At 37.3% G+C, this 18,542-nt stretch overlaps 1 protein-coding gene across 3 annotated transcripts; it reads right to left on the bottom strand.

The window, feature by feature from the left end:
• Positions 1-99: 99 nt before the first annotated feature.
• slc25a15a (solute carrier family 25 member 15a) lies at positions 100-18,146 on the bottom strand. 3 transcript variants are annotated; one of them, XM_079885882.1, is made up of 7 exons: positions 17,888-18,053; positions 12,996-13,079; positions 12,488-12,746; positions 8,823-8,963; positions 8,049-8,224; positions 3,508-3,666; positions 100-1,320 (listed from the first exon to the last, which is right to left on the bottom strand). In XM_079885882.1, exons 2-7 carry the CDS (start codon positions 13,048-13,050, stop codon positions 1,199-1,201), a joined length of 912 nt encoding a protein of 303 aa, XP_079742008.1. In that variant the 5' UTR covers positions 13,051-13,079; positions 17,888-18,053; the 3' UTR covers positions 100-1,198. The 3 variants fall into 3 exon arrangements, with proteins under 3 accessions (XP_079742008.1, XP_079742009.1, XP_079742010.1); XM_079885883.1 differs by having other exon boundaries at positions 724-1,320; positions 18,002-18,146; XM_079885884.1 differs by lacking the exon at positions 12,996-13,079 and having other exon boundaries at positions 724-1,320; positions 12,488-12,724; positions 17,888-18,029.
• Between the last annotated feature and the right edge of the window lie 396 nt (positions 18,147-18,542).

The following is an 18,542-nucleotide window of genomic DNA, read 5'->3' as shown; positions in this document are numbered from 1 at the left end:
CATCAGTGCAATGCAGAGCAATTTTACTTGGTAAAAATATCAAAAATATTTAACAAATATAAAAAATGTAAATGATTAATTTAGATTTTTTTTATATTTAATAAATATTTAATCATATCAAGTCAAAATGACTGCAGTTTACATGTTTGTAAAGTCGTCGAATGACATTTATTTGTGTGACAATGCCCATGTGGCATTATGAGTGTATTTTATGTCAAAAACATGGCATACAAACTAGCCGAACAATAAAAGCAGAGCTTTGGGTCTCTGGAGAACCGAGTGTAACATGCAGTCAAGAGCTACTCGCCATAGAGACAGGCTGTGTGTATGTAAACCACAGATCAACTCGATGGAAACACTGAGCCACCATTACAATATATGTATATGAATTTGGCCATTATGACATAAGCTGCATCCTGTACTTTATGGACAAAGGTATTTTCTCTGTATCCTTTGCTGCCTATTTCACACAATCCTATGTGTGCGGTTTGTCAGAAGAAATAAAAACAGTTTCTAAAACCGTTCAAGAATTTTTTTTGCGCTATATAATTAATATCATATGAACATATATTTAAAACAACTACTTAATGCAACTCAAATAAATCTTTTTATAGCAAACAAACAAACAAAAAGGAAAGTTCTAGCATGAGACCAGCAGATATAGACACTTGATAGGTCATAAAATGGTTTGAATCAGTGTTATTTTAGTTTTATTAATATTTTGAATTAGCTACTTTTTGTATTTTTAGTTTTCATGTTAATTTTAGCTCAGTTATTAGGAATTTCGGTATGTGCGTTTATCATGTTGCTAGTTTTTATTTATTTATTGCTATTTAGTTTTTTTCCCCAGTTTTTATTTATTTCCAGTTAATAATTTTAGTGCTTCAACTTAAACTTTTTTCAGTTTATTGCCAAAGCAACATTTCTAATTTCTGTTTAGTTTTGTTAAGTTTTTCCAACTACTATTTATATTTTATTTTATTTTAGCTTTATTTCAGTTAACAAATGTTTATAATAGTTTTAGTTAACAATAACAACCCTGGTTTGAAACAGATTGATTTTCAGTTTTTTTATTCATTTAATATTCTTAACAGCACTTAGGTGGACAAAATGTCCAAGAGGCTTGTGCTCCGTGCAACTGGAAACACTAGATGGGATTAAAACATTTCTGAAAAACCCCAGAGACTGAGAGATGAACTCAGTGATCAAACTTTTGCATCATGATCTTGCGACTGACTTCATAGGCCAAAAAGAGAGCTCCGTTGGCAGGAAAAGTTCGGATCATAGTCGGGGTCAAACCAGAATACAAAGGCGCCACTCCTGTAAACAAGACACCAGAATATTACATGCTGCAATCCAAGAACAAATTGTTTTGTTTCATCATATACAAAATCTGATTCAGTTTGAATCATGAAACTCGTATCGTGTGCTATATATCTCATGACGTACTATACTGATACCGTTAACAAATGTTACATTTATTTTTAAATGTTTTTCATTGGAATATCAGCCCAAGCATGTTGAATAATAAAGTGAAATCTAGCTTAAAAAACAAACAAACACTGATTTACACTGCTCACAAACGGACTCTCGAGGAAAACAAAGAAACGATAAAAAGGTAAATGTCGGGGAAAACGTCCATAGAACTTGCTAAAAACAAATGTTCCAACTTCTCATCAACAGTTCCTTGAATTCACACACACCACGACAAAATGGCGTTACCTGACTCGCAGCATCAAACCAAAACTTCATCATTTGAGTCCATCTAACTTACATGTATTCACACATTCAAATCATGTCCACGAATTAGTAGAATCTACTTATATTTTATTAGTAGCGCAATCAAACTTAAATATTTTAATTAAATTGTAATTAGATATAAAATCCGTGCTAACAGTGTACAAGCATCAGAATTCCATCTTACTTTCTGGCCATATAAATATCAGCAACTACACCAAATTGCATATATTGCCTCAGTTTGGTCCTCTGAATGAGGGGCCGTTTACACAACATAATTTACTTTCATTTACACAATAACAGCATTTTGGGGGCCTGAAAATGCTAGCTTTTCAGGCTTTTTTTTTTTTTGCAAGGGTTTCAAAGAGCAAGTTTTTGAAAACATTATACATTATCATCACCGTGTAAACCAAGGTTCACCAATCTAGGTCCTGGAGGGCCGCTGTCCTGCAGAGTTTAACTCCAACCAGCTCCAACACACCTGTTTGAAAGTTTCTATGCCGATCTTGATTAGCTGGTTCAGGTGTGTTTAATTGGGGTTGGAGCTAAACTCTGCAGGACAGCGGCCCTCCAGGACCGAGATTGGTGAACCCTGGTGTAAACTACAAAAACACAAATTTGTGAAAACGGTGACGTCATGCGCATGTGTATTAACTGCAGTCAATCCACCTTATTTTTTCAGGTAAGCGTGGGCGCCATTTGTACGTTTAATGTGTCTGGCTTCCGGTGTCATTCGCTTCCAGTTATTTTTAGCTGTACAAAACAGCTCGTTATCCTGTTTGATATTTCAACCTGGTATTACTTACTATAATTTTTTATGTATTGTCTTAATTATAAACACACTGGTTTATAGCGCAAACAGTTTTACATTTACTGTAAACACATATGCACATATACAAAACACATGCAAACTTTTTTTTTTATTATTTCTTTTTGTATTTTGTCAAAATGTTCTATTATTTCAAATGTCAGGCTTTAAGGGTTAAGTGTGTCTTGACATCATATAAAATACATGTTCTGTCAGAAATGGTTTCCTGAGAATGACCCATTAAACACCAGTAGCATCATGCAATTAACATCCACATCAGGAAAAAGGCATTATGAATTATGTAAAAATGCTAATTATAAACTGGAAACACATATCTATTCAGAGGCTGTTTTCTGTGTTCTTAAAGGGATATTTCACCGCTGGAAAGATGAATGTGCATTTAAATTGGGTCATTTATGTAGTAGAAATGTGAAATTATTGGTGCCTTCTAGACTGAGAAAAGCCAGAAAATGAATGTATGGCTCATGTGGATGAAAGACAACAACTCCCAGAATGCACTTGCTTCGCTGCCCTACGAGGCCACGCCTACCGGTTACAGAGGGCAGTATCAGAAGAAATGATACAACTAGGCTACTAGTCGACTCGAAACTGAAAAGACGGCGTTTTATCATGAGATCCCCCTATGGGCGGGTTGAAGACATGCGTAACGAGCTTCTACTACTGGCTGTAGTCTCTCGCCTCTGGACAAAAAATCCTCCGATGACGCTAAATGACGATATTTGCATCATCGGAGGTTTTTTTACCAGACACACAATACAGAAATCTCTCGTCTCAGGGGGACATGAGGGAGGGAAGCACGGTCATTCAAAAATACTACCAGGTTTCTACTGATACAAAGCTTAATCCTAATTGGTGAAGTATCCCTTTAAGCCATTAGCCTAGCAACATGCAAGCTAAAGGTTTCCTGTGCCAAGAAACAAGGATAAATGCAGAAATCTCACCCTCATTTCGTAAAATCCCCATAAGAGTCTTGAGGAAGCCTTCCTGCTTCCCTGCTAAAGACAGAACCTGGATGCGAGACTTCACACAGTCAATGGGATACACGACCAACCACAGACAGGCTCCGCCGAAACCACCGCTGAACATCAACGGCACCACACCTGTCAGAAACACACGGATCGTGAGGAGCATTTCCTGCTAAATACACTGAGAAAAGTGTCTGTGTCATTTATTTAAAGTGCATTTTTGTATTGGTCTATTTGAAAACCATGGTTTCTGGATTTAACCCGTTATGTCAGTTTGACTAAAAGTAAATAACACTCCCCATCACAATCAGTTTTCTCCGTAATAATAGCATACTGGCAAAATCTAGCCGTTTCTCAATACCAAGTACGCAAAGTTCGGACTTGAGTCCTTGGTAGTTCGGACTGACAAGTTCGACTCAGGAGAACGAACTCCCGAGGACGGGAGGACGCGAGTCCGATAATTCTGCAAATGGAACAGCGGCGTACTTGATAGCGTCACTCAGCTCGCTCTGGCTACTCAGGTTATCTCTTTAGGCTACAAATAAAACGAAATATGTTATAAACCACCACTTTGCCTCTTTTCATTTTCATTTAAAAAAAATCTTTAACATAATGGCCACACAAATGTGGTTCAGGAAACGCAATTGATTATCTTCACTGCATATTTACAACAACACGAAATATAAAGCACAACCCTGACTCTTTTTGTTTTCATTTTAAAAATATGATGAATAAAAAACATTATAATATTGATCATTAAAACGAATATTTAGCAAAAAGAGACAGGGTTGTGTCATATATGTATAGCCTATACAGTGAAGAGAATAGGCAACATGCAGACTATAATAAAATATTGTATAGGCTATGTTTTAAATATATAAAATAAAATGACATAACCTTTTTTGTTAAATGTCAGTTTTAATGATCAATAATAGCCATTCTAAAAGTATAAGTAGCCTAAAAGGTATAAGAAGCTATACAACAATAAAGCCAACGATTCAGTCAAACATAAGTCAGCTCTCTAGGCTAAAACGTTAAATTTAAATAGACTAACGTTAAATAAAGCTATGAAACTTCACTTTGCTCTCAGCTAAAACGTTTTGCCAGGGAACAAATTATACATTAATGAGACAAATAAAATAAATAAATCGCCTGTTGGATATACACAAGACGATTTATATCTCATGTTAAACCACTAGACGACATCCGAGCCACCGGCAAGTCAGCAGCACTAGCCGAGAGAGGCTGTTCTCGGCGGGGTACGAGCGCCGAGCGTCCGATTGCCTGGTTCTCAAAACTCCGAAAACGTCAGATCAAATTTTCAAATAGGCGCTATCTTTATAAATAAACCAAAGATTCGAGCTTTTAACAACTACATTCTCGCCTGAAATACTCTTAAAACTACATTTTGTGACACAATTATAGCAGTATTTTTAAATTACGCGGGGTTTCTCCTCTGCTATTGACGCTTGCTGGTTGGTGTGAGATGCATTCTGGGATACCTGGCTGTCTGAAGTCCGCACAAGTCACCTCTCGATGCATCCTCGGTAAAAGGGGCGGATCAAGAACACATCCGGGGATTCGAACTGGACTTGGCTAGATGTGAACTTTGAATTGGAACAGTACTAGGGCAGCGACTGATGACGTTTCACAAGTCCACAAGAACACAAGTACAGACAAGTTCGCATTTGCAGCGGTGAGAAATGTAGCCAATCACAGACATGTTTGTTGATCTCTTGAACGCAATGGCCAATCAGAAGTATTTTAGATTTCATGAGTTAGAATTCACTCAAACGACAAAAACGCCGGAGTTTTTGTCCAGTGCTGAGTTCTGCACGCTCGCAAATCCTCTCGTTATAAGATAACTTATAACAAACAAAGTGTAGAAATTATGTAGGCTAAAAAAGAGATTCATTGTGCTTCAGTCAGCTTCATTGATTACAGTGGAACATTGTGAGAGCAAGATTAATTCAGATGAGCCACAGCTTTTTAGTGGTCATAGAGGAAGCAGTCTTTGCATACTTTCAAGGCAATATATAATCAGGGCTCTCAAGTTTTGAAGACAGACAAGAGTGACATCCCCCCCCCCCACCCCACCCCCCGTCAAGGGGGCCGAAGAATGGGGGTGTTTCATTAATAATATTATTATTAGTGTTTTTGTTGTTGTTATTAATAATTGCTCATATACCAAATACAAAGTATTTATTCAATTTCTGCATGCGTGCGTGTGTGTGTGTGTGTGTGTGTGTGTGAGAGAGAGAGAGAGAGAGAGAGATAGAGATAGAGTTAGAGATAGATTATGACTGGTGTTGTTTATTGTAAGTGTTTGTTGCCTTTTTGGACTTGTTGCCTTCCACCTGCACTGTCTCCTCCTCTAATGGGTCTACCATTTTCACCACCTTCTCTGGGCCAGCATCCTCTAACCTGGCCTTTTTAGGGGCCTTTCCTCTCAGGGCGAATGAGAGGAAGCTTAATTGCTTTTTACCTGACATCTTTGAAAGACAGATTAATGCATCCATGGCCAGGATATAACTATAAAAGACATGATTTTAAAAGTGACCTATAACATCGACTATGCAATACACTTTAATTTATTTAGTGCTAATAAAATTATTAAGCCTATTTGGGGAGAGAGATGTTTATAATGTGACAATATATCAGTCATCGTGTGATAACGAAAATATGACTATGACTGTTGTCAGTGAACAGGCTGTAAAACTGTTGGCTAAGTTACAGACACTCATGAAAAACTGATGCTAATTATCTGGGAAACATTCTCTAACAGCAGTCAAGTTGTCACTATTTGTGTCAAACAAGTTGTGAATTTGTTGTAACATTAAAACAGGAGATCATGACTCACTCTGTGCTCAAAGTGATGCTCGGAGTGATTTTCTCTATGGGTGAACGAAACTTTCGTGCAGAATCACGTGAAAAATTCCAGAATATGCTTTTTTTTTCATTGGTTGTTGCATTAAATCTTACCCAGATACAACAGTGCTATTTTCTGATTGGCTATTGTGTGGCCCCACAATACTGATTGGCTATTCTATTGATTGGCTGATGTAAGTGACAGGCTCAACTAGAATTCCAGGGAAGACGCGCTTGATTCCTGCCGTTTCCATAGTGAGAACAGCATGGCCAGAGAAATTTTGGGCGCTGCGGCATATTAAATATATTATAAATAGTTTTTCCGCGTGAGAAATACAATGTGTGGCGGGAGTGCGTGACAAAAGACCGAAATGAGTGACTGTCACGCTCAATGCGTGACACTTGAGAGCCCTGTATAATTCATTGAGAATTTGAATAATTTTGAATAAAGAACTTTGCTGCATATATTTATGGTAAGAAAACAAACTAACAAAATTCTTCAAAAGTGAAACTTTAGCTTTTGTTTGAAATTAAGCTGTAAAAAGCCCAACAATTATTATATTGACCTACATTAAGTTACATTCTGGCTTATGTCTAAGACAATATATTGATTAAATTTGGAAAACTGAAAAAATGGGAAAACATAGATTTTGTGATTTACTCAATCATTGCTGTGTAAATGAATGGCCAAAACGCATAAAAAGTCGTGTAAACTGTCTCTTAATTATTATTTTTTTTTGCTTTCAATTAATGTAATTAATTTGCAAAGTAAAATCTATTAAGGCTCCGATACACAACAACGATGTACTTAAAAATGGAAAAGCTTATCCTTTGCGTTTTTCGTGTACAGACGACAACGTTGTCAAAACGATCCCCGTTCACACGGATTATGAACAAACGCTGTATTATTAATGCCAGGCCAGTAGTTGGCTTTGTCACTTTGTAAAGAAACACTGAACATAACTACCTAAAATAATGAGGCGGTTGCTGTCGTTGTTGAAACATTTTGAATAGTCGCCAGGACGGCTCTGCCGATGCTCTCGGCTAACGCCGATTCGTTGGACATTTTGAACGACAGTAACGTTACCGTACCTGGTCAGGGGCGGGCGGAGATATAGGCTCTTGCTGGCCTTTAAAAATTATTTTGAGACTATTTAATTTAGTCACTACAAAACACAATTTTTCAATGAATAATCTTCATAAGCGCATTTAAGCGCATGATCTAAAGAGCACGGCGCAAGTGCACTTAGGGCATGTCTGAATCCACTTTTGCTAGTTTAACGATGGGAAAAATGGTCGGCGGCGGCGCAACCTGCACATGGTGTAAAAGGGTCGTCCCTATTCTCTTAATGAGTAATCGGTGTGTTTTGGGCGTAACGTGCAATAAACCAATCAGAGTCTCATCTCCCAGCCAGTTTGTTCGCGCCATGGCGGATCCGCTATTTACATGGCGGATTTTGCAAGTGGAAAAACTGAACGCTTCTCCAGAGAGGAAACGGATCTGCTCGTGTGCGAGGTTAAAGCTTGGTTGGTCCAAAGGACATTCTTCAAAATATCTCCTCTTCTCCGGTCTCCCACACATGAAAGAATGTAACAAGAGTTTGGAATGACATGAAGGTGAGTTTATGGTGTTCCTCTCGTGGGCTGACCTATGTGCTCTTTGTCTCTGTCCATGTGGTTGGCAAACATGGAACGGCTGAGTTCATATCCCCCGAAGAAACAGAAGTATCCAGGTATCTCACGGACGATAGTGGTGGTCAGACCCTGATAGAAACCCAGAGGACCGTTTGTCCGCAGCACATTTCTCACAACGGACCACACCGTGCTGAAAGACAGAGAGGAACTTCAACAAGATATGACAACTCTAGATGCTAGAACTGCTGAACTACTGATTTTGAGGTCATTTTTGTCTTAATTTAAAGGTTCAAAAACACAAAAAGTACTCCGAACTTAAAAACGTTAGTTGGCTTCAACCAAATTCTGCCACTTAAATGTTATTTCATCCAAAAAGGAAAATTCTGGGTATCACTTGACAAAAAAATTCTATTAGTTAACATTAGTTGACTACCTTGGTTAACATGAACTAAGAATGAACAATATTTATTAATAAACACCATTTATCAATCTTAGTTAATGTTAGTTTCAACATTTACTAATACATTATTACATTTCACAGTGGAATTCCTGGTAAAAACATTTGATTTCTTATTTCAATTGAATGACTTAAAAAATCTACATTGGAGCTTTAGTCTGAATAAACTCAAATAACATTGTACTTTGAAAAAAAAAAATACTACTAAAATACTTCTAGTAATGACCAAATTATTTGATTAACCCTTTATCATCCCTATTAAAATGGACATAGTTACCACAGGCCTCATTTCTCATTTTCAATTACCAAAACCTCCTCTGTCCAGACAGACCTTTTCTGTCCGCTGGCAATCTTGCCGGACGCCTCCATTTCATGCATGGCCTGCAGTCGGCATTTAACCAGTTCAGTGGGGCATAAAGCCAGAGATGAGAAGACAGAGGCGACAGAGCCTGAACAGGCCTTCTGAATATCACTGAAAACACATAATCACACACACTTATTATGGTTAATCCTTTCAGGTAAAATCAAATGTAATATGAACGACTGGATTTGTATCAAGACATATACCATTTCTCAACAGTGACACCAAACTAAACGGCTACATTTTTACATTTTCTGAAGAAAACAAAATTCTAGGGCTGTCAAACGATTAATCGCGATTAATCGCATCCAAAATAAAAGTTTGTTTTTACATAATACATGTGTCTGTATGGTGTATAATTATTTTCTATATATAAATACTCACACATGCATGTATATATTTAAGAAATATTTGCATGTATATACTGTGTATATATATTTATATTATATATAATTTATATTATCTATAAATATTTTATATATAAATAACACATTTTCTTAAATATATATATGCATGTGTGTGTATTTATATATAGAAAATAATTATACTCCGTACACAGACATAAATTATGTAAACACAAACTTTTATTTTGGATGCGATTAATCGCGATTAATCGTTTGACAGCCCTAAAAATAACACATCTTTAAATGAAAAAGGATTAATACTGTCAAACTATATTTCATTCGAAAGCTTTCACACTCTAGTTTTCATGTTTGGTGACTAATTTTCGATCGAAATATACAGAGCAACAGTAATTTATTCATTTGTGACAAGAGTATCCATCAGAGTCATAAGGAGTGCTCAGACCTTTATTTTGAAATAGTGATGCACATGAAACATCATCAAAGATCAGTAGAAACCTCGGTTAGTTTTCACGCCAAGAGTTCAAAAGATAACCTCTATTTTTTGAGAAAAAATGTCTAAAATAATTTTAAATATAATGTAAAAGCGATTCTCCATTTTTGATGTGGCGCCGAACTATAACAGATGTCCAGGTTTTTTACGCATATATTTTATGTGTTAGAGGTTGAATATACTGCCCAATAGTGCAGTCAATTGGCTTATTTTGTCGTAAATAAAACTCAAAGTATTGTGGTATTTCGCCACTGACACGCCCCCAACTCGTAAAGATCGGAGATTAACGAAAATCCAGATCTTCCCACCCGTATTTATGACTTTGTGGTAGCATTCATGTGCATTCAACTCAGAAATACAATCTTTCTGACATGACTTGAACGCACCAAGACACCGCCGAATCGTTGGCATTTGGGAATAAGATCACGTGGCTGTTTGAATCGAGATGGCGATCTTTTAACGATTAATCGTGCAGTTCTAATGTCCATACTACTTATGAATAGGATGTCTACATCGTAAATAGTATGTGGAAATAAAATAAAAGTGTGGTGATATATGGTTCAGATCACTCAAACCTTATGTGGAAATGGGTGAGACCTTATATGGTCATAAATGGTACTTGGATCTAATCTAGTGGAAAAGTTTGGTACAGCGCCCAAACAAAATCTTACTGAAAGCTAACCTAAAATTTGGAACACTTGGAACTTGGAACACTGGAATTTCTTGCCGTTTTAGAGTCGACCATGTTTTGTTAAATATGTATATCATAAAACTTTTTTAACTTTTTACAGCTTTTTTTCACTTTACAGCTTTTTTTTTTCCTGCCAAGTGCAACCTTTAAACTTAAGTCTGATCTCCAAAGTATTCAAGATTTAAAACAATTTAAGTTGGAAATGTCATTTTCAGATAATGATTGACAGTTAACATGTTAATTATAATGACCATTATACAAGGACATTTTTTAAAACATTTTCAGTACATTAAAAATTCAGTTTTTACTTTAGTAAAAAAAATGAGTAGTACTAAGTTTTTAAGTCTATATCCGGTATAGTAAATATTGAGGTTAAATATATGGTAATCAAAGTACTACGGTAGACTATATCAAAGTACCATAATATGGCCATCTGATCCCATTATTGTACCATAAATTAATCTAAGAGGTGACAAGAAATAAACCCCTGTGTTAACTCTAAACATGTAATGTTTATGGAGTCAAGAAAGGCGTTCTGAACCCGCTGACCCTGGGTCACATGACACAGCGTCTGTCCTTGAACATTGAATTGCATCATGCATATTGAGTAGACTAGTGAAACATAAGCACATAAGAATTACTGTATACTGCAAAACAGGGTAGAGGAGTGTTCAACGCTTCAACACATACCATATAAATAACTCAGACAGCCGAAAAGTAATTTTTCACGCTCTTCTCATCATTTGACAAAATATTGTGTTGACAATTGATAAATACCATCATTTTTTATTTGTTTTCTTCACACAAGCCTTATATATTACAACTTTATTAAAATGCTAAAAACACACAATCAAGTTTTTTTTTTTTCCGCCCTCTCAAACGATTATTTTTATTGAAGAACATTCAGTTCTTGAAACTTCTGGAATTACAAAATGAATTGTGGTAAATTAATTTAAACACACACACACACACATATATATAGGGGGTCTTTGAATATTTTGTTGGGACTTTTGGGCACATGGAGTCAAAGAGGTTGAGATTCACTCTTCACTTACACTGGTGTCTCCTTGGTAAACAAGTACACTAACTTTAAAAACTAAATTGTTTGGAGTAGTTGAAATCACTGTAGAAAATTAACAAATCCTTTTCAAACCAAAAAAAAAAGAAAAAAAAAGAAATGTGTTATGTTTAATTCACTATTTCTTTAGATTTTCGTAGTTGTTAACGTAATAATTCACTTTTTTTTAATCATGGATTTTCATAGTTTAAGTGCCCAAAGTTTAAAGTCCGCGTGAACCGGAAGTTGCAAACGACTTTTTTCCAGTGATGTGACGTATTTCCCAGTGAAAAGGAATATTGAACAGAGGGCAGGGTTTTACTCTAGTGCTCCTCCTCTCCATCTCTGCTCATATCAGACTAACGGTTTGAGGGGAGTGGTTAAGCGTTTCCCAACCCAAGCCGTCAAACCTACATCATCAGAGAAGGAACGCCATTCCAGACCGGAAGTAACTTTTCAGACTTTGATTAAAGATTACGACGGCAAAGAATTTTTTTCTGTGTATTAACTTGCACGGATTAATTTTTCACCACAAGACTAGTAATATGCGCTAACAAAGTAAATAGGGTCAATTTTGATTTCAGTTGGACTTTAATGTTGATTATAAAATGGATAGTTCCGGTCCTTGATTCTGATTGGTTGAGCCGTGTTCAAAGCCGTTGTAAATTACTCAACAAACACACACCTGTGACCGCATTACATTAGTATCACTGCGCAACTGCCGTTTGTGATTCTTTGTTGCTGATTATTGTGTTGCTTAGCAACCTCTTTGGAACTACATTGCTTGGCGGAGGAATAAATGTGTTTATTTGTTGCTGGTGTTTATTTTATGAATGAAATAAATATTAGAATGAATATTTTTATGGAGTAACCGTTTAATAAAAGCAATAAGCCCCTTGAAGCCGTGTTTTACAGTGAATTTAGAACAGCTAAGGGGGTTTCAGGTTTTTCGTGCCTAACAACGCCCCTTAGCTGTTCTAAATTCACTGTAAAACACGGCTTCAAGGGGCTTATTGCTTTATAATACCTCACCTGAGTTCTGTGCCTCGGTCCAGTCCTGAAACAAAGCGCACAACATTCTGGCAGAAGCCGTAGCTCATGAAGAGCACAGCGTTTTCAGCAATGTTGGCTATGAGGGCAGGTGTGGTCCCCTGATAGAGGCCTCGCAGTCCAACCTGTTTGTAGACAGAGCCGAAGCAGTGGACAAAACCTCTGTACAAGCCGGGGAAAGTCTGCATCTTCACCTTGGCTGTATCGAAGGGCTGCCCACTAAACACACACGCAATCCCACCTCACAAAAAACAGGAGAGGAAACAGAACATGCTTCAATGTTTTTAAATAACTGATTCTGTCTTGTTCCTTACATTAACAAAATTTCCCATCAACGTGCTAAATCTGTGCAATTCAGACTGGTGGAAAATACACTGTATCGTGGCAGCCTGTCAAAATGACTCTGATGAAAATTGGGATTTTTATATCTAATCCTGGTATATTGTCTATTTGTTAATGTAGACAGGAAATGATGAATAAAGGCTGTTACCACATGCTCCAGCTGACAGATCAATGACGGCTTGAGTGACAGGATGTGGAGCCATGGTTAACTTCTGCAATATTGCATCACTTCCTGTGTAGGAAAAGTGCAGAAAAAGGTTTTACTCAAGATTCTTCCTCATTACCATACACGTCTGCCATCTTTCAAATACACACATCAATACAGAAAAAAAATGTAGCCTAAACTAAAACACACAAGTTTTAGCATAAATAAATATACATACAGTGTGTGTGTGCATAATATATATATAGAAAGAGAGAGAGAGAGAGAGAGAGATAGAGAGAGAGAGAGAGAGCGAGCCACACACTATTTTTTAACCTGATCAGGACACCCCCCCCCCACACACACACACCCCCCCCCCCCCCCCCACACACACACACACACACACACACACACATATATATATATATATATATACACTCACCTAAAGGATTATTAGGAACACCTGTTCAATTTCTCATTAATGCAATTATCTAATCAACCAATCACATGGCAGTTGCTTCAATGCATTTAGGGGTGTGGCCCTGGTCAAGACAATCTCCTGAACTCCAAACTGAATGTCAGAATGGGAAAGAAAGGTGATTTAAGCAATTTTGAGCATGGCATGGTTGTTGGTGCCAGACGGGCCGGTCTGAGTATTTCACAATCTGCTCAGTTACTGGGATTTTCACGCACAACCATTTCTAGGGTTTACAAAGAATGGTGTGAAAAGGGAAAAACATCCAGTATGCGGCAGTCCTGTGGGCGAAAATGCCTTGTTGATGCTAGAGGTCAGAGGAGAATGGGCCGACTGATTCAAGCTGATAGAAGAGCAACTTTGACTGAAATAACCACTCGTTACAACCGAGGTATGCAGCAAAGCATTTGTGAATCCACAACACGCACAACCTTGAGGCGGATGGGCTACAACAGCAGAAGACCCCACCGGGTACCACTCATCTCCACTACAAATAGGAAAAAGAGGCTACAATTTGCACGAGCTCACCAAAATTGGACAGTTGAAGACTGGAAAAATGTTGCCTGGTCTGATGAGTCTCGATTTCTGTTGAGACATTCAGATGGTAGAGTCAGAATTTGGCGTAAACAGAATGAGAACATGGATCCATCATGCCTTGTTACCACTGTGCAGGCTGGTGGTGGTGGTGTAATGGTGTGGGGGATGTTTTCTTGGCACACTTTAGGCCCCTTAGTGCCAATTGGGCATTGTTTAAATGCCACGGCCTACCTGAGCATTGTTTCTGACCATGTCCATCCCTTTATGACCACCATGTACCCATCCTCTGATGGCTACTTCCAGCAGGATAATGCACCATGTCACAAAGCTCGAATCATTTCAAATTGGTTTCTTGAACATGACAATGAGTTCACTGTACTAAAATGGCCCCCACAGTCACCAGATCTCAACCCAATAGAGCATCTTTGGGATGTGGTGGAACGGGAGCTTCGTGCCCTGGATGTGCATCCCACAAATCTCCATCAACTGCAAGATGCTATCCTATCAATATGGGCCAACATTTCTAAAGAATGCTTTCAGCACCTTGTTGAATCAATGCCACGTAGAATTAAGGCAGTTCTGAAGGCGAAAGGGGGTCAAACACAGTATTAGTATGGTGTTCCTAATAATCCTTTAGGTGAGTGTATATATATATAGTATTTTTATACACTATAATGTATACATAGTTAAAAATTAAAGAATAGTGCAAATGCTCAAATTACAAACAAACCCATGTCAACCCCTGTAATTTTACTCATTTGTCAGAAGTCATGCTTTATGTAACAATTCTATTGGAATCAGAATTCATGTAGAATCAGAATGGCGATGCAAAATTTGCATATATATCACTCTTTTTATCTCATCGGTCAAACAGGTTTGCAAAAAAGGTCTACAATTGTTCGCTATTCTGTTTGATCCATTCGAGTAATTCACTCACACACACTATTTTCAGTGGTACGGGATACTTAAAAACGAAAACGCTGACTTCTTGAGACTTTAGCTTATTCACCGTATCCCCCAGAGTTAGATAAGTCCATACATACCCTTTTCATCTCCGTGCGTGCCGTAACTCTGTCTGACGCACCCACCTCTAGCCTAGCTTAGCACAAAGACTGGAGGTAAACGGCTCCAGCTAGCATACTGCTCCCAATAAGTGACAAAATAACACCAACATTTTCCTATTTACATGTTGGGATTTGTAGTCACAGCGTGTACAAATAACAAGGTCAAACCAAAGTTGAATAACATTAAAGTTAGATTGCAATGAGGATTGAATCTTAGAAACAGATACATTAGATGTGCAGATCACTGTGTCATCTGCATATAGATGAATACAGCAGTCTGAGCAAATTAGAGGAAGATCATTGATAAATAAAGAAAATAGAAGAGGCCCTAAGGAAGAGCCTTGAGGGACACCTTTCTCCGTGATACACAACCATGCAAAGAGACACGCTGACGTCTACAGTGAAGATAAGAATTAAACCCGAGAAGAGAGTGTTTAGAAAGACCTATCGCATATAATTTGTCAAGAAGCATATAATGGTTGACCATATCAAAGGCCATGGTGAGATCTATTCAATATAAACTTGATCTCCAGGCCATCAGGATCAGTACCATTACCTGACTTTAGTTCAGAGATTGCCTGCTGAACGTCAGTAGGATTTATTATAGCAAATGAAAAGGAGCTCCTCTACCAGACTACAGAAAATTGTGAACTACAAATAGAGGAAAAGTGTTGGTTAAAAGCATTGGCAACCGCGGAAGGATCACTCATAATATCATTGTTAAATTGGTAGCAATGCTTTTAGTAGAATTGTTGAATAAAGAATTATGACTTTTCCAAAACTTCTTAGGATTATTGAAGTTATTAGACAGAGAATTTTTATAATAATTCGATTTAGCATTTCTTGTTTTAGTCGTACACGTATTTCTTAATTGTTTATATACAGCCCCGTCTACTGAGTACTTTGACAGGCGCTACTTTTCCCATGCCTTATCTCTTTGTTTAAAAAGATGTATTAAATCAGCATCAATCCATGGTAAAGGTCGGCCCTTAACCTTTGCTGATATCCAAGGGGCATGTTTATCAATTACTTTAAGATTCCAAGCATCTTCAACAAAAGGAATAAGGTGAAACCTATTCCGATTTATATCTAATAAATCTTGGATACAAAACTCAGTGTTAAGATGTTTACTCTGCCTTACCCTGATCACCTTGGTTGGTACGGCGAGGTCATCTAATTTTCCATGCACAGAAAACCATGGAATGATCACTAAAGCAATCGGGTAGATTAGAACACCAGATTCAGTAATTCTGTCAGTGTCGGTAACCAAAATCCAGTCCAACAAAGATTTGGATCTGTGGTCAACCCCAGTATGTTCTCTAATTAGTTGAGTCGGATTTTGAGTCGGAGTTTTCGCGTGCATATGATACGCACTTTATGGCGTGTAATATGCACGCCCTCCTCACCCCTAATCCTATACCCAAAGGGTTTACAGTGCGTATCATTTGAACACAAAAAACTCGTTTTGGCGTATAAATGATACAAGAAATATCATTCGTGCTATTGATAAGCACTTTTATGAGATCGTGTTGGAGCAAGATCTTGTTGGTTTACGTGAGAACTGATTTTTAACAATAAGACATTCAAAGTAGGCTATACAGGGTTTTCCTTAGGGGCTATAAACTCGGATAATAAATTTGAGGAGATATAAGTGGCATATGACATAAAAATGGCATTCCGAAAAACGCCAACTTAAAAAAAAAAAACCAAAAAAAAAACGAAAAACACTTGCGGGTTTTTTCATTCCACTGTCATGGCTCATGATTTCAAAAACACGTTCTGTGTGAATAAGAAGTGAATACTTGCTTACAATCCATTGCACTGTAGGAAACAAAACTTCATTATGTTAACAAATGTTGTTCAATTGAACGATAAATCCAGCTAACAGGGAACGTTCTCAGAACTTTAGCTAACATTCTGGTATTTTTCTTTTAAAGTTATGGGGGGAAAAAAACGTTCTTCCAATAACGTTAATATAACATTAGTTCAGAGTTAGCTACCTGGTTATGCTCTTAAAACGTTAGCACAAAAAAATGTTATTTATTGCGGTAACATTTTATTTCTGAAGCACTTTGGACGTTCGTTAAACGTTTTTCAAATGTTACTACTTGAGCACTACTTATAGAACATTCAAAAGTGTTTGCAAAAAGATCAAATGGAAATATCTGGTTACCAACATTCTTTAAAATATCTTATTTTGTGTTCAAAAGAAGAAAGAAACTCATACAGGTTTGGAACAACTAGAGGGTGAGTAATTTAAATTTTTGGGTGAACTAACCCTTTATTTGCATGACGTTTTCTTAATTTAATGGGAACGTTGGCAAAACGTTCTTAGAATATATATTTGTTTTTCTGGGAAGCAGCTCTTTATTGCGTGCTCAGTTTGTGAACGAATCTGTCCTGCAGGTAAAGACACTTTATCCATAACAGTATCAAAATCTGGACACTTTTTTTAATGAGCGGACGTCTGTGGAAATACGACACATTGCAACGGTATGTGAATTAATACAGTTTTGAGAATGATTAAACATGTAAAGAGAAACAGAAACATTTTGACCATATTACACTTACACCACAGAACACTGCATACGTTTAGTGCCTCGGTAAGACAAGGATATTTATATCTGACCTGTTAGATCTCTATTAATAGCCAGCTATCTTAATCTTTAAACCAGATTCAGAGGGAACCCCACCCTGAACCTCCTCATCATGTGCCAAAATTCACATGCCAAGATCATAATGTCTTAGCAACATTACACTCAGCTGTTGCAATATTACATATGTTCTGCATGATCACACAGTCCATGTATTCTCACACTCACCCGCCCTTCCTCGAGCACCCAGACACTTCTACAGAATAATGTGGTGCAAGAGCCTCGGAACGAAGCGTCCTGTGAAAGTCAAAGTAGTTGTCTTATACTGACGCAAAAACACACCTGAAGCCTGCAAACACCCACACTTCTCGATCACACCCCGCCACAGGTGTGTACATGGCCGGGCAGGGGGTGTGTGTTGATGCGGGGGCTTCCTGGAAATAAGACAAAGCGGTCTTTCGTGTTTCTTTCATATCCTGCCTGTCATATTCAGAAGCCGTTGACTCATAATCAAGATTGTGACACAAGGAGATTTCATCAAACGCGATATTCGAGCAGCGACAGTGAGGGATTTAATCCACTAGATGGCAGGATAGCCTTGAGCAAATGCCAGTTATCTAAGCATCTGCACAAACTTTGTTCAGATTAAGATGTGGTCCTGAATTCTTACAAACAAACGAGTACAATATGGTCATTTTGTAGGCTATTAATGTAAGAAGAAACAAAAAAACTGTCACACATTAGTTTTATACTGGAAAAAGTAATCAAATCAATAGATTTATTTAATGTATTGATATTACATCATACAATTATTCCAAATTTCATTTCAGATTTTCATTTAAAAACCAATAAACTAAATAACACAACTGAATATATTTATTAA

This window comes from Squalius cephalus, assembly GCF_949319135.1.
Source record: "Squalius cephalus genome assembly, chromosome: 11".
Classification (NCBI taxonomy): domain Eukaryota; kingdom Metazoa; phylum Chordata; class Actinopteri; order Cypriniformes; family Leuciscidae; genus Squalius; species Squalius cephalus.
This window is presented reverse-complemented; position numbering and strand designations above follow the sequence as displayed.